The following is a 17274-nucleotide window of genomic DNA, read 5'->3' as shown; positions in this document are numbered from 1 at the left end:
TTTTCTTTGTAAATGTTTCTGCAAGTTTCTGCCTACTAAAATGGCGCCATGACGTACTACGGTTTTTAGGGTCGAATGGTCTATCTTGTTCCTCTAGTATCATTGATCCAGACCAAAGGTGCTAGAGGAGCAAGATAGACCACTCGACTCTAAAATCCGTAGTAGGTCATGGGTAAATTTCAGCGCCATTTTAGTAAGTAGATTCTGTGTGCTGGACTGGGCACTGTTCACAATTCTGCGATTTCTTCGTATATAAAATGTTTGCAAACAATTATTTTTGTTCAACTTCTTGGATAAGTTGATAGTTGACACTATTTCTTGAAGAGTTGCTGCTTCGTGATCTTTAAACTTTGGATGTTACTGATTGAATATTTGCACTAGAGATCCACTCTGTAGTCAAGTCAAGTCAAGTTTATTTGTCACATACACATAAATGTGCAGTGAAATGAACCATTACCCACAGTCCAACAATAAGAGCAATAAAAATAAGCAATAACACACACAATCAAACACCCAGTCACCTCCTCACTATGATGGAAGGCCAGAATGTCCTTTCCCACGGTCAGGCTGTTGAATTTGCCACGTTCCAGGCCGCGCCGGATGGTGAAAGATCCGCAACGGGCCGGCCCAAGCCCCGCGATCCGGGGCAGGCGAAGACGCTGCCACTGCACATCGGAGCTGTCGTGGCTCCCGACATTGAAGCCCCCGCCGGGCAGAGAAAATCCCACGGCCTATTTCAGGCCATGCCGGACGGTGAAAGGTCCGCGGCGGGCCGACCCAAGCCCCGCGATCTGGAGCGGGCGAAGACGCTGCCGCTGCCGGAGCTCCCGATGTCGGCCCCTACCCAGGGCAGGGGCTGCGAGCTTCCGACGTCCACGCGGCCGAAGCCTCCACAGGCGAGTCCCAGTTGGAGGCCGCCAGCTCCAGGGGTTTGGCCGATGGTAGGCCGCAGCGGGAACGGAGACACGACCCAGAAACAAAAGGTCACGTCTCCGTTCGGAAGAGACAATTTTACATTTACAGCTTCCCCACCCTAGAGCCACCCCCCACCCTAGAGACATAGAAAATAGGTGCAGGAGGAGGCCATTCGGCCCTCCGAGCCAGCACCGCCATTCATTGTGATCATGGCTGATCGTCCCCAATCAATAACCCATGCCTGCCTTCTCCCCATATCCCTTGATTCCACTAGCCCCTAGAGCTCTATCTAACTCTCTCTTAAATCCATCCAGTAATTTGGCCTCCACTGCCCTCTGTGGCAGAGAATTCCACAAATTCACAACTGGGTGAAAAAGTTTTCTCACCTCAGTTTTAAATGGCCTTCCCTTTATTCCAAGACTGGCCCCTGGTTCTGGACTCGCCCAACATTGGGAACATTTTTCCTGCATCTAGCTTATCCAGTCCTTTTATAATCTATATACTAAATCTCTCGTTTGTTATCTTGTTTGTGACTGAACTTCAGCCAAAACGGTACAAGATAGCGCAACAATTTTAGGCCCTCCTTACTCACCATTGTCACTTTAGTGATAATACAAGTAGTTTTATTGAAATCAGTGTTATATTTTTAGTTATTCACATTTTTAAGTTTAAGAGGGGAGGGGGAGTGGGGAAGGGAGGGGGGTTGAGGAGGGAGAAGGGAGGGGCGGTTGAGGAGAGAGGGGAGGAGGGGGGGGGAGGACAGGGTGCTGCACCAATGCAGGAGAGGTTTGTGCCCAACGGGTCCACTTGGTCTAGTTTTATATATTTCTATAAGATCCCCTCTCATCCTTCTAAACTCCAGTGAATACGAGCCCAGTTCTTTCAATCTTTCCTCATATGTCAGTCCCGCCATCCCAGAGATCAATATTGTGAACCTACGCTGCACTGCCTCAATTACAAGGATGTCCTTCCTCAAATTAGGAGACCAAAACTGTACACAATACTCCAGATGTGGTCTTACCAGGGCCCTACACAACTGCAGAACCTCTTTATTCCTATACTGAAATTCTCTTGTTATGGAGGCCAACATTCCATTAGCTTTCTTCACTGCCTGCTGTACCTGCACGCCAACTTTCAGTGACTGGTGTACAAGGACACCCAGGTCTCGCTGCACCTCCCCCTTACCTAACCTAACTCCATTGAGATAATGTAAGAAAGTAACTGCAGATGCTGGTACAAATCGAAGGTATTTATTTCACAAAATGCTGGAGTAACTCTTCAGACTGAAGGGTCTCGACCCGAAACGTCACCCATTCCTTCTCTCCTGAGATGCTGTCTGACCTGCTGAGTTACTACAGCATTTTGTGAAATATATACCTTCCATTGAGATAATAATCTGCCTCCTTGTTTTTGCCGCCAAAGAGAATAACCTCACATTTATCTATATTATACTGCATCTGCCACGCATCTGCCCACTCACTCAACCTGTCCAGGCCACCCTGCAACATCCTAACATCCTCTTCACAGTTTACACTGCCACCCAGCTTTGTGTCATCTGCAAACTTGCTAGTGTTCCTTCTAATTCACTCTTCCAAATCATTAATATATATGGTAAATAGTTGCGGCCCCAACACCGAGCCTTGCGGCACTCCACTCGCCCTTGCCTGCCATTCTGAAAAGGGCCCGTTTACTCCTACTCTTTGCTTCCTGTCTGCCAACCAATTTTCTATCCATGTCAACACCCTACCCCCAATACCATGTGCTCTAATTTTAGTTACCAATCTCCCGTGCGGGACCTTATCAAAGGCTTTCTGAAAGTCTAGATACACTACATCCACTGGCTCCCCTTCATCCATTTTACTTGTCAAATCCTCAAAAAATTCCAGATTAGTCAAGCATGATTTCCCTTTCATAAATCCATGCTGACTTGGACTTATCCTTTTATTGCTATCCAAATGCACCGTTATTACCTCTTTAATAATTGACTCCAGCATCTTTCCCACCACCGAAGTCAGGCTAACTGGTCTGTAATTCCGTTTTGCCTCTCGCTCCATTCTTGAAAAGTGGGATAACATTAGCTATCCTCCAATCCACAGGAACTGATCCTGAATCTATTGAACATTGGAAAATGATCACCAATGCGTCCACTATTTCTAGAGCCACCTCCCTGAGGACCCTGGGATGCAGACTATCAGGCCCAGGGGATTTATCATCCTTCAGTCCCATTAGTCTATCTAACACTATTTCTCGCCTAATGAAAATTTATTTCAGTTCCTCTAGATCCTCTGTTCTCCAATACATCTGGGAGATTGTTTGTGTCTTCCTTAGTGAAGACATTTCCGAAGTACCTGTTCAACTCTTCTGCCATTTCCTTGTTACCCATAATAATTTCACCCGTGTCTCCCTTCAAGAGACCCGACTTTGCTACTCCTTTTCTCTTAACATATCTAAAGAAGCTTTTACTGTCCTTCATTATATTCTTGGCCAGCTTCCCCTTGTACTTCATCTTTTCAGCCCGTATTGTTACCTTCTGTTGTCTTATGAAAGTTTCCCAATTCTCTGGCTTCCGGCTACTCTTTGCTGTTATACATCTTTTCTTTTAGTTTTATCCCATCCCTAACTTCCCTTGTCAGCCACGGTTGCCTCATACTTCCCTTAGAATCTTTCTTCCTTTTTGGAATGAAATTATCCTGCGTCTTCCGGATTATGCCCAGAAATTCTTACCATTGCTGTTCCACCATCAATCCTGCTAGGATCCCTTTCCAGTCTACCTTGGCCAGCTCCTCTCTCATGCCTTCATAGTCCCCTTTGTTCAACTGCAACACTGCCACTTCTGATTTAACCTTCTCCTTCTCAAATTGCAGATTAAAACAAATCACATTATGATCGCTACCTCCAAGCAGTTCCTTTACCTCGAGTTCTCTTATCAAATCTGGTTCATTGGACAACACTAAATCCAGAATTGCCTTTTCTTTGGTAGGCTCCATTACAAGCTGCTCTAAGAATCCATCTCAGAGGCACTCTACAAACTCTCTTTCTTGGGATCCAGAACCAACCTGATTTTCCCAGTCTACCTGCATATTGAAATCCCCCATCACCACAGTGGCATTACCTTTCTTACATGCCAGTTTTAACTCCTGCAGCATCTTACACCCTACATCCGGGCTACTATTTGGGGGTCTGTAGATAACACCAATTAGTGTCTTCTTGCCTTTACAATGAACTGTTCTTCTTTGCTTTCTCTGATAATTTTAATTTCACGTCCACGAGCTGTATCTCTTTTTGTTTTATTTTTAAAAGTCATGGAAGCAGAGATTAGACATTTGCAAATATAACTCTACTAGAGAAATAGAGAGAGAGAGAAAGTAAGAGAGAGAGAGAGAGAGAGAAAGAGAGAGGAGAGAAAGAGAGAGGAGAGAAAAAGAGAGAGAGAATGAGAAAGAGAGAAAGAGAAAGCAAAAAAAGGTACTAAATAAATAATTAGAGGAAATCACAAGAAATAAACCATATATATATATATGTATGCATGCATATATATAAACCATAAAGGTCGAATCACCTTCATGGTTTATGTACATCATGTGAAAAATAAGATGAAGAGAGAAATAGAGCATTGCTTTAAATCAAAGTTGCTTCTGATCCATGAGAAGGAACTTTGAGATCTATTTATCTCCATCTTGCCTCTCACACAAAATCATATATATATAATTATGTAAATATATGTAAAATTTGTGCAGTGTGTATTTGAGCAATACAAGGGAAACTGCACAAAAGAGGGGGCTGGGGAGGAAGGATGGGAGGGAAATGGGCAGAAAGAGTAAGAAATAATAAAACCAGAGAAATTAAGCAGGGGGAAAACATTAAAAAATAATAAAAAATGTGAATTGATATTTTCTGCATTTTAATGGTATCATCACACACACTGTTCGCCCACAACACCTATTACACTGCGAGAGGCATAGCTAACGACGGGTTTTGCCTACTAAAATCCGCTCCTTTGCGTACTACACTTCAGTATATGCGATTTTGACGGAGTGGTTCATCTTGCTCCTCTAGTATCTTTGATCCAGACCTCTTCCCGACCTCATTTCCTCCTCTCCACCCACACCCTGCATAGTATCCAGATCCCACTCTCCAACTCTGCAGTAATCTAAATTTCCACCCTGGAATGGGTGACGTTTCGGGTCGAGAACCTTCTTCAATATATCACAACTAAGTTACAGAGAACACGGACATGGAACTGTGATACTTTCTATAAGTTACAGAAGGCTGGCAAGTCTGGCAGTAACTGAGAGAATAGAAATCTGGGAGCAGTCAAAAGGAGCAGTGAAGTGATGATGACCTTTGGAAATGCAAAATTGGTGGGTTTGCGATCCAGCCCATTGCTGCGGAACCCAGTACTGTGGAATCAGCAACGTCCAAAAGTTAAGCCTGAAACCAGGCTTGATATGGGCTAGCACTGAATCTGCAACACCTTCTCTCCTATACTTTTCTTAGGTTACTCCACTCCGCTGGTTTGAAGGCCACCACCTCATGCACTGCATTGGACCTAAAGGTTCACCACCCTGTTTCATCCCGCCGCTTCATAGATTGCAATGGATCCAAGAAATAAAATTTACATTTGTATTATTACACCAATTCCACGGTCTCCTTTAATTTTACCCCTTCCGTGATTTGCGCCTGGACAGTTTTCCTTTGCACTCTTTCACCAGCTGCCACCAATCTATTTCTGCATGAGATAATAAGATTCCCTAACTCCTCTCCCCATAACTTTTGATCTGTGCTGGATGCCAAGCTCACGCCCTCATACAATTATTACTCTCTTGAGCCTCTATCTCCAGGTGGTCTGTGTCAATTGTAAGAGCTTCCTTCGCACTCCAACAAGGACTGTGACATAGACCCCATAATATATTCCTTTATTTGTCCCACACCGGGGAAATTTACAAATACATAATGTGGAAAGGAATGTTTATTAAAAACAAAAGAATCCCCTCTCCATTTATTGCTCCAACACTAAAATTGGGTGGCTGATGCATGACTTGGTGAGAAAGATTATCCATATTGGCTGTGTTTCACCATGAAAATTGTGAGAATATTTGAGTTCATAAACTTGCATGAATGCAAAAATGAAACAGTGAAGGAATCTACTTTGTAATTCCTTCCCAAGACAGAACTCAGAATTCCAGAGGTGCCGTCTGGCAGACGCCTTCCGGAGATGCTGCTGAGAAGCCGAGGCCTCGATGTCTGGGCCTCACGGGCTGGCGGTAGAGCCTCGCGGGCCGGAGCATCGCGGGTCGAAAAAGACAGTGGCCAACGATGCCTGGGTCGGCAGAGCCCATGGCTGGAACCTGGGTCGGCACTACGGAGAGAACCCGGCAGCAATAGTGGAGAGACCGATGCGGCGGTTAATGATTGTGCCGACTGACCGACGAGGACGTGGAAGTGAGGACGCCGCTGCCGATGGAAGGAACAAAGGAGGACCTGGCTTGGGGGGACTGCCATGAATGGGGGGGGGGGGGGGGAGAACAATGGAGGACCCGGCGTAAGGGGGGGAGGGGGGATTTGTAACTTTGTAAGTGCCCTTTATGGGTGACTATTTGCATACCTAGGGTATGCAAGCAAAGAATTTCACTGTGACTTGTCACATGTAACAATAAAGTATTCAATTAATCGTGTGTCTGGTGTTCAGCATTGTGAACATGGCTGCTCTAAGAGTGTAACTATCTTCAACACTGGGTATGTTGGCCAAGAAGAGGACACCAACCATGGTCAATTTATCCTTCAGTGAATTTGAAAGATTGTGGGAGATAACGTTCGTAGTATTTTCCCAGTGTCCTGGATTGCTTGCCATAAGTTGTCTGGGTTTCAGAAATATTTAGCAGGGCAGAGATCTGTGCTGCTGTTGCAGACTGTGAGTTTTGTGTCCGGTCTATCTGGATTTTCAAATACTCTTTTCCTCAATGGACCAACTTTTTTTACAGTGTTTAAAGTTGTGACATTTACTTTGCATGATATCTCTTCTTAATTTTCCATCAAAGATAATAATTTCAGTTGTTAATAACAATTTCAATCATTTCTGTTAATAATTCTCATTAGGACCAAGTCCACACATTAAATTTCCATTTTTGAAGCATAAACTCTTTCTGAGTGGAGGACAGAATGTAAACTCTAAAATTACGATCATTCACACTGACAGAGCATCAAATACCAATTGACAATAATTATAGCAGAGTCATTTACTTTCAACAATACTGTATGTGCAATGTCTATTTTGTACACAATTTACAACTTAGTTACAAAATTAAACTTAAGTTCCTAAACTCAGTTAGGACTAAACCTTTTGCAGCAGAAATAGAGCAAAGCTAACATTTAAACAGAAGACTCATTAATTATGTTACCATGATGAGAATGTGTAATGATGGAGACATGGCCCAATGCAATAAGCAAGAATCAACTATGATTATGAATGCAATCCTCAGGTACACCCAAGTCAAAGAATAAAACATTGTAGATAAATATTCAAGGTAGCATAGATTTTATGGTTACCAATCCTCCATAGTTGTCCCGGAATCTTAAAGATTAATCTCTTGTTGCAGAACAATGAGAAATCATATTAAAAATTGATTTTGTTTTACTTAAACCCTTTTGTTTATTATCTATCAAAATATTATCAATGGGGAAGAGGCTTTTTTGCATGATTGACAAAAATCATCAAACTGGGAAAGGAAGAATCAGGATTCTATTTCATGAAAGGAGAATGTTATGTCAATGCTCCGTTAGGTTGTAATAAAACCTGAAGAAATACATGGAACCAGACTGGCAAACTATAACAACTCTGGAATGACCCACTAATGAAATCAGGCCTCTGATCCTCAAACCTCAGGCCTGTTGATAATGCACTTTTCCAAGGGAATGTCAACATATGAAACAGTGCTGTAAATTTATTTACAGCCAATGAAATCAACAGGCAAGCACTGGATGTGACTGGTATATGAAGAAACTGTCCATATAGATCACATTCCCCACTCCAGTTCCATTACCAGCCTATCGAATCAGAGTGGACAATCAGAATGGCTGAGAAGGACAAGAGATAAAGAAACAAACATGCTTTGCAAAGTCAAATTAATTTAAACAACCCACCCTAATTTTACCCTTTATATTGAACATTTCTCCTCTAATTAAACCAGACTTCTGCCTCCCCTTCCTGCCCAATTAATTATTTTTGTATAACAATTTATGCAAAACCAGCAAAGGCTTCAGTTCTCAGTTGTCAACTGATGGACTATGTGCAAGCAACATCTTAAAGATACAACTGTTAACATTTATATGGATCCATCCTCTCTGTGTCATGGATAATTACAGATTTGCACAATCTGCTGCCAGGCAGAACTTAACTCAATCTCCCAGAAACAATGCACACAAAAAAATCTTATTATTTAAAAAAAAATTATAACTTGTTTTTTTTCTGGCATCCTGTAAACATTGACAGAGACCTAAGCGATGCGGCACAGAAGCTGCTGGACATGAAACTGAGAGAGAGGCAAGCAGTGGCAAGGAAATGGGAGGTAGGGGTGGGGTGGCACTGGACCAGTATTTACCATCTGGATTAGTACATGGTAGAAAAACAGGCAATTTTAATGAACAGCAGAACAATTTGCTTCATACAATATTGGGTTTCAATTCTGGGAAGTAGTTACTCAAACACAGATACTAAAATAGGAAGCAGGTGGCAAATTGTTTCGAAAATGAAACAATAGATTAATATAAATTAAAAGCTAACATGGCCAAATAATATTAAAATGCCACAAATAGGGCATTCGGATTCAGTTATTAGTTCTGTCTTTAACGCAAGTACCACCGGATAGACCAAGGAAAATGGAGAGAGCTCTGTAAATTAAATTGTGAAGAACTCACTATTTTATTTTACTGTCAATACTGGTGAATGGAATTTAGCTCCAGCATTCCTTAAACAGGCTGACAATCTGCTGACACACTCAGAGACATGTTCAGCACTTCCGAGAAGGACAAGAGTCTATATATACAGGGTGACCATATTAAACTGCAACTGAGGATACATTGAAAACTGCTTCTCCATTAAGATTCACTGCTTCTGCAGACAAAATACTCGCATTGGAGACAAACAATCTTAGCAATGGTTACATGCTCCTATCTAATGTTAAAGTGCCCAGTGAAAACCAAAATATTAACAATAGAGCTCTGCATTACTTGCATAAATCAGTAGATCCTATCCCTATAACAACGGTAAACAGATCTGGTAATCATTAATTGCCTGCCTGCACCACTATGTTAAAATCTTTGTTCAATACACCCCCCAATTGCCAGATAATTCATCATCTCTGACAAATCTGCAAGGCTCTCAAGATTACAGTAAAGGCAGTAAAACATGGCATAGCATCAATCTGTTCATGAATTACCCTCCAATACTTCACAATTGCCAGCTTCAAGAATTAATCCCTCAAGTGTTAGTATTAAGTATCGCACAATTAGAAACAGTAAAACTCCCTCTATTCTGGCACATTCTGTACCTGTGCATTCCCATATAAGAGAGAACCCCCTGGAGACTTTTTTCCCCAATTTCCCACATCACCTGCTCTGCAACATATTGAGTGACATTCCCAAATTAGTGCCAAATTCAAGGAAGTTGCATTCTAGGTCTTATGCCCATTTGACAAACAACACTGCATAAACTCGTTATTAGGCTATTTCGAGTAAGTGCAGGTGCCAAGATTTTTTATTTAGTTTCCAGGAATGAAGGTAGCACCTAGTCATCTCTGGTCAACGTAATTATTCCTCTTGAACTTATGAAATTTGTCAAACACTCTCAAACAATATGGAAACAGATCAACAACAGAGAATGAGAAACCATTTACAGAAGCCACTCCAGTTAATACTTCTGTAGAACTAGGTCTACTCCATTGAGATCATTTCACTTCTGGAGTTGCATTTGCTGCACATTATTTTTTATGGTACTGTGCACAATGACCATTACCACCAATGAAACAAATACACACTTTATTTCATGTTCCTTTAAGAAAATGTTTTTATAAATAAGTTTTGGTTTTGAATTTAACCATTCATTGTTGTGAGACCCATGTGCAATCCACGTCACCTCACCCGCTGAAAGCAGACCAGAATATTTGAAATGCTGAAGACTTTGTCCTGGCACCTTGAACAATGAAACTCCAGTCTCAAAGTTTCCCTCTGATTGACATCTGCTTATCTTGCTTCAACTGATGGTCACAGCTTCAAGGAACAGCAAAAGATGCAATATTTTGAATGCCATCCAAGTCACCTTCTACTAATAGTGGTGGAAGGCTGTTTTCAAAACGTGCTCTCGAGCAAGCAATGGCAGCCACAGCCTGTGGGACACACTTCCTGGGTCCGGAACCATTCCATCATGTGACTTGTATGGCCACCATGCCCACAGGTAAGACAGAAGTTTGCAGACCCTCGGACAGCAACATGGCAGATGGCACATTGAAAAGTGAAGCCTTTGCAAATATCACACTGTGTTCCTCGACCCTCACTCCGACAATGACAGCAGTACACTCCAAATTCTGAAGGAGAAAGTAGGGAAAAGTTAATTAATATTACCAGCATTTAATGCAATGTAAAAAGATCCAGTACTGTCCAAATATTATTATAAACTTATTCTAAAGCTGCAATTTCTTCCAAAATGTACAACACAAGATACCTATAAAATCAATTACTCAACTGTTTCTCCTCCATAATTTGTATCCTTTAGTCACCATCATTCTGTTTAAAGAAGCACCCTGTTCCTACTGGCACATCCTCCTGCAAGCTTTCTCCTAATGCCTTTCACCTGAGCCTCAACATGGAAATTATCCTCCATGTGTCACAAAGGGATATCATCTTCCTGATAATGGCATTTAAGAGACTTTTGGATAGGCCTATGGATATACTGGGAATGGATTATGTGCAGGCAGATAAGCGTTGGTCTTGGCATCAATTCGGCACAGACTTTGTGGGCTGAAGGGCCTTTTCTTGTGCTGTACTGTTCTATGTTCTTTGGTTCAACCAGGGCACTCATGAATTTGGTAAGTGACATTAAGAACTAAGGATATCAAATTGTTACTGATTGCTCTGTATATTGGCCACTGTCACAGAGACAAAGGATCACTTTTAGTTTCATTTATTTCAAATTATGATACTGAAATTATTCTTCCATACCGAAGAATGAAGAAGATGAAGTCAATTCTGGTATGCCAATCATTTGATGCCTGCGCAGCCTCGCTGATTCAGATTTTATACGCACAATACAATGCAGGGGACACATGGGAATTGGACTGTACGTGCACTATTCAGAGGGAATGTTTAATTTCTAGCAGATATCCTCAGGATTGTCTTGCAGTAAAACTCCCAATACTCTATGGAGCTGCATTCTGAATTGTGAGGTTGCAAGAATTTCGCAAGACATTGTCCAAGGGCCAAATATCTTCAGTTCTTCATCAATGACCGTTCTTCCGCCACAGAGTCAGAAGATGAAGACAACAGGATGTTCAATTCCATTTTAAATTCACAGTTGGGGGCCACACATATGACATTGCAATGCAAAGCCGCAGTCAATTTAAAAGAGGAGTAATGTTCAAGAAAATGAATTGATCAACAACAAAAACGTTTAGCGTACTTGGGTACATTGTGATTATACATGTAACTCATTGATGCCCTTAGTTTTGCAATCATATCATCATATCATATATATACAGCCGGAAACAGGCCTTTTCGGCCCTCCAAGTCCGTGCCGCCCAGTGATCCCCGCACATTAACACTATCCTACACCCACTAGGGACAATTTTTACATTTACCCAGCCAATTAACCTACATACCTGTACGTCTTTGGAGTGTGGGAGGAAACCGAAGATCTCGGAGAAAACCCACGCAGGCTTTCGGTCTTATATTTGATTTGGTATTGGGCATAAATATGCAAGGAATTTGTTGTTGGGGATAGGATCGTGGGCACAATACTCAGGATGAAAAGTTTATTTTTAATGTCTACTATGAATTATGCCCCATCTCATTAAAATCCATTGAAAAAAACATGCTACCCAGAACACGTCACTAAGTAGAATTGTTTTAAAAATTCAAAATATTGTCATGAAACACCAGAAAGATGCAACCTGCTCTGCTTGAAAGAGTTTAAGAACGCTTTTGAGCATTCACTATGGGGGCACTGCATCTGATTTTGCAACTTGAAGTCAGTTTTAAAAGAGGAGCTATGTTCAAGAAGAGGAATTGATCAACAACCTTAAAAGTTTAGAGTACTTGAGCACATTGTGGTTATACGTATAACTCATCGATGCCCCTAATTTTGCAATCTTTACGTCTTATATTTGATTTGGTATTGGGGATAAATATGCAAGGAATTTGCTATTGGTGGTAGGTTGGTGGGTGCAACACTCTGGACAAAGCAGGAGGTACTGTATTCTAACCTCTATGATAAAGATAACTCGATCGCCTCGTGTCACCATGGGAGAAGAATGAGGAGGAGATAAGACTTTTCTTTGCCTTCCATCACAGTGAGGGTGTGCCTGGAGCAATCACTGTGATGGCTGTCTGTGTTACAAATTGTAATTGTGTGTCTTGTGTTCTTTATTGTTTACTGCCGGACCCTGACGTGAGAGGACGCTGGCGCTATTTGTTCGCCGCTTCTCAGTCAGGACAGTTTGTCTGTTTGTTTTTATGTCTTGACTGTTTTTGTAAAGCGTCTTTGAGCATTTGGAAAAGCGCTATAAAAAATAAATGTTTATTATTATTATTATTATTTCATAAGCCTTTTTGTTATATATTTTTTAAACGTGTGCATCACCACAACTGAATCTATATACTAAAACTCTTGTTTGTTTGTTTGTTCTTGAACTACAGCCAAAAACGGTACACGATAGCGCGGCAATTTTAGGCCCACCTTACTCACCGTCGTCCCTTTGGTGCTAATGGAAGATGTTTAATTGAAATTGGGGTTATATTTTTAGTTATTCATATTTTAAAGTTTAAATCTATCTCCTAGGGAGGGAGGGAGGAGAGAGGGAAGGAGGGAGGGAGGGGGGGAGAGGTGGGGGGAGCGAGGGAGGGGGATAAGGGGGGCTGAGGGGGGTGGTGGAGGGGGAGGGGCTGAGGGGGATGGAGTGGAGGGGAGGGGAAGGGGGGAGGGGAAGGAAGAGTACGGGGAGGGGAAGGAGTGGAGGGAGGTGGGGGGAGGGGGAGAGTGGAGGGAGGGGGGAGGGAGGGAGAGGGGAGTAGAGGGGGCGAGGAGAGAGGGGAGTAGGGGAGGAGAGGGTGCTGCACCAATGCAGGAGAGGTTTGGGCCCAACGGGTCGGATCCACTTGGTCTAATTACAACTAACATGCAGTACTACTGGACAATAGATAACAGTAATGTTTATTGGGCAGTTAAATATAAGGAGTTGAAAGCATAATTTAGTCCAAAATGAAACCACTGCTATAAAATTTGTGCTTACCAATTCCCTTGTGAGAGTCTGGAGGGCAAGAGACAAACTTTAGGACCTCTGCTCGTTTCTCTCGCAGACCCCAGCGGTACAGTATCTCCCCATAACATTTCTTAAAATCATCATATTGTAATATGTTGGCTGGATCGAGTAGCCTGGAGATTGAGGGAAGACAGGTGAATCTCAAATTCAGAAATTATGCAAAAATTGTGGTAAATGTGTAGACAAATTTTACATTTGTAAAATGTAAAATGTTTGGTTAGATGCTCTCAACATTTTTTTTCCCCACAATTAAATATCCCCAATTCACAGGCATTAGATGAGAATTGGGTGTTTTTTTCCCTGGAAAAGAGGCCAACAGGGGACCAATAGTGATGCAGAACCTCATAACGGTAATAAATAGAATAGATAGTGAGATACTTAACCCATGCTGAGGTATCTAAGACCAGAGGGTTTTGGTTTAAGATAAGAAGTAAGAGATTCCCAATCTCACTCCTTGGTGTATCAAAATATCGGAAGCTCAAACTCTAGCTCAAAAACTCTGACCTGAAGTTCTTTGAGCTATAAGAAATTTCTACAAATGCTTAGCTATCTAGCTGGTCTCCAATTTTTTAAAATAATAAGTCTAAAACAAAGCTTCAGTGATTGGTTATCCTTGCTTGATTTTATATTGTAACAGGAAAAGTGTGCACAGTGGAGACACAGTAGTGGAGCAGGTAATGTCGCCTCATTACTGAGTAATCCAGGTACAACTTGGTGTGGTGTGGAATTTATACATTCTTCCAATTGCTGCATGGATTTCCTCAGTGCTCCAGATTCCTCCCAATTATCCCTAGTGCAGGAGAGTGTTAAGAGAATCGGGGAAAGATAATAATGATGTGAAAGAATATATTGCAGAGAAGTAAGGGAGAATACAACTGATGTTATAGTTTTGAGCATAGATTTAATGGGCTTTAAGATTTTGCATGTTGCAAGGAGAAATAAGAAAACTTACTTTTTGTTCTTTTCATGTTGCTCCTTCTCCCGCTCTTTTGGATCAGCGTAGATATGGTTTCCATAACGATAGTCATCTGGCGACTCATAGCACCAAGAACTGAGGTGTTCTGATTCCCGACCCACTGCAATGAAGTGTTAGTACCATTGGTAATGGATTAACTAGAGGCAACAACTGGTTAAGATTTGAAAACTAACTGGTTAAGATTTGAAAACTGTCAGTATTTACTGCCTGAGCATCTTGTATACCAAATGGCTTGGAAAAACACAAGGACCATACTGCAGATATTCATGACACTGCATTGTTGTGTTCAGACATTCAGATTCAGCTCATGCAGGAGATGAAATAGACATCAAGGTATAGAATTAGTACCAACCTATTAGCATTAACATCCTTGCCTAAGTATACAAATGTGGAATGCTGGAACGGACTGAGTAACGGACTACGAATTCAAAAACTTATGGCATTTGAAACCTGTACTGACTTCAATTTCTATAGATCCCAATGATTTGTCTAACTTTGTCTAAATTAAGATGTAGAAACAAGAAAATGCAGATGTCTGCTTGCACAAATGGACAGAGGATGCTGGAGTATCTCAGAGGATCAACCAGCATCTCTGGAGAACACAGATAGGCGACATTTCAGGTACGAATCCTTCTTCAGACCGAAGAAAGGTCCCAATCCGAAACATCACCTATGCATATTCTTCAGAGATACTGTTTTACCCGCTGACTTACTCCAGCACATTGTATCCTTTTGTCTACATTAATTTTCAGAGTTAATTCTTTTGTAAATGAACTGTAATATATTGTCTGTGTGATTATGAATAACATGAACATCAAGTATGGGATTTTATAATAGTTTGCAATTATGCACGTAAAATATTCTCTGATGCAAGAAATGAACAATTGTAACCGCAGTCAAGGAGGATCATTACATCAGTGATTGTGGAGTTCTAGCCAGAGCATCCAAATACCTTTAATTCTCCATCCTACTTCCACTGATCTCTGTCTTTGGCCTTTTACATTCTCCCCACAACATCCAACATAACCTTATCTTCCTCTGGACAGTTCAGTTGTGATTAATAAGTCTCTAAACCCCTCTTTCAGCTGACATTATCAGCACTTCTGCTATTCAGCCTTACTTAGTTTTCACCCCATCACAGGTATTCCCAATATTCCCTCCAATTTACCCATTCTCTGAAACTTAAAACCTATTTGATTTTTAACTTTTCCCGGTTCGGACGAAACTTCTGCAACCTGAATTGTTAACCATTTCTTCTCCATCGAGGTTGCCTGACCTATGTATTTCCAGCATTCAGTTTTTTTTTGGTGAAATTACAGCATCCTCTGCTATCCCAATTGGTGGCCCCAGAATCCAAATTTCCTAAAATACAGATTGTATTAAAAAGCAGAAGTAATACATACTCAAAAACAGACGTGTATGTGGACATAACACTGCAATATACTGCAGGGTAGGGCAAATAATTCCTCTGGGATATGTAAAACAGATTGGGAAATTATATACATGTGCTGCACATAGAATCAGGCATTCTACAATTTTTTCCAATTAATGCTAGATGATAGGATGAAAAGTTGTAGAAATTTCTTTGATGCAATACACAAAAATGAGATGTGGCGAGAGTACATAGTGATGTAATTAGAGAGTTAAATGTTTTAATTTAATTTGTTTTTCTTAACATCCTTGTAGAAATTCCTTCTATTGATTAATCCTGTTCTTAATGCCTTCCCAGATTCATTTTCCAACTACTGAGGACCCTTTCAGTTAGGACTTCTTTACAACCATGCCACCTGCTCTTCCATTCTTTCCAAAATGCCTTGCAGAAGTATCTTACCTATGTTCCATCCAGTGGATCCAACAATAGTTTCAGACGTGCTTGAATAGGAACCTGAAGAAGCATAGCCTGACTGAGGGGAAAAAAGAATTTAAAAATAATTGCAGTAGAACATCACAGAGAGCAGGGTAAAGGAACACTGGTACAATTAGTTCATAAAAGTTCAATAGAAACTTGCTGTTGAGAATCTGAATTCAAGCCACAGATTACTTGAAATTATGTTCAATGCATATGTACCAGACAAACATATGTACCAGATTTTGTAATTCTAAACTCCCTTCATAATTGATAAATACTTCACTGATCCCATTCTAACTCAAAGAATATTTTGCCAATATTCCAGACGAGTACCACTCAAACACCAAACCCAAAGCTGTCCGGATATACAGGCAGGGCCGGATTAAGTTAGTGCAGGGCCCGTAGCATATGTCATAAAGGGGCCTTAAATCCGGGACAAGGTGACGTCACCAGACCTCCCAACATTTGATTTTACAAATTCATAATTTAGATGTCCAAAATTTGGAATTTTACATAATATGGCACATAATGCAACTTTTCAGCAAAAGAAAAGTATGCACGCCAAATGCGCATACGCATTGTGCTCCATTCATGTGTGAAAAATGACTATTATTTCCAACAGTCTGTATTTCTTGGACTACATTAATTGATAAACAGCCCTAAAAGGTGGTAATTGGCTTTTCTGCTGTGTTTTATATTTTAACCCTGTCTTAATTAATTAATATAGTTATATAATCTTGCACTTAAATTTAATATTTACTCATTACAGTTCCACCACTGATTTTCTGGTACTCTTGGTTCCAGAGCTTTGCTGGTTTATCCAGCCGGCCAAAGAAATCGGTTATGGGGATAGATGTGCTGGCTCCAGCTGGGCTGGAGTTCCAGAGCCCCGGCCGCAGGTTGCAAATTCAACCCACCGATCGTCCATTGAAGTCCCGATGCGGTCGAGATTGGCTGCCTTGCCCAGCCTAGGTGCCACATTTTCGGGGAGACTTCCAGGGCGCGGG

General features: G+C 41.3%; 1 protein-coding gene across 2 annotated transcripts in view; it reads right to left on the bottom strand.

Moving 5' to 3' along the window:
- Nucleotides 1-9933: 9933 nt before the first annotated feature.
- wdr59 (WD repeat domain 59) overlaps nt 9934-17274 on the bottom strand; it is a 57478-nt gene continuing 50137 nt past the window's right edge. For both annotated transcript variants that reach the window (XM_078400527.1, XM_078400528.1), the window contains 4 exons: nt 16250-16322; nt 14395-14518; nt 13413-13555; nt 9934-10493 (listed from right to left, as the gene is read on the bottom strand). In XM_078400527.1, the coding sequence (XP_078256653.1) occupies nt 10258-10493; nt 13413-13555; nt 14395-14518; nt 16250-16322 (576 nt within the window). In that variant the 3' untranslated portion in view covers nt 9934-10257. The remainder of the gene's footprint in view (nt 10494-13412; nt 13556-14394; nt 14519-16249; nt 16323-17274) is intronic.

This window comes from Rhinoraja longicauda, chromosome 6 (assembly GCF_053455715.1).
Source record: "Rhinoraja longicauda isolate Sanriku21f chromosome 6, sRhiLon1.1, whole genome shotgun sequence".
Classification (NCBI taxonomy): Eukaryota; Metazoa; Chordata; class Chondrichthyes; order Rajiformes; family Arhynchobatidae; genus Rhinoraja; species Rhinoraja longicauda.
The sequence above is the reverse complement of the archived record's forward strand: the minus strand, read 5'-3'. Positions and strand labels throughout refer to the sequence as shown.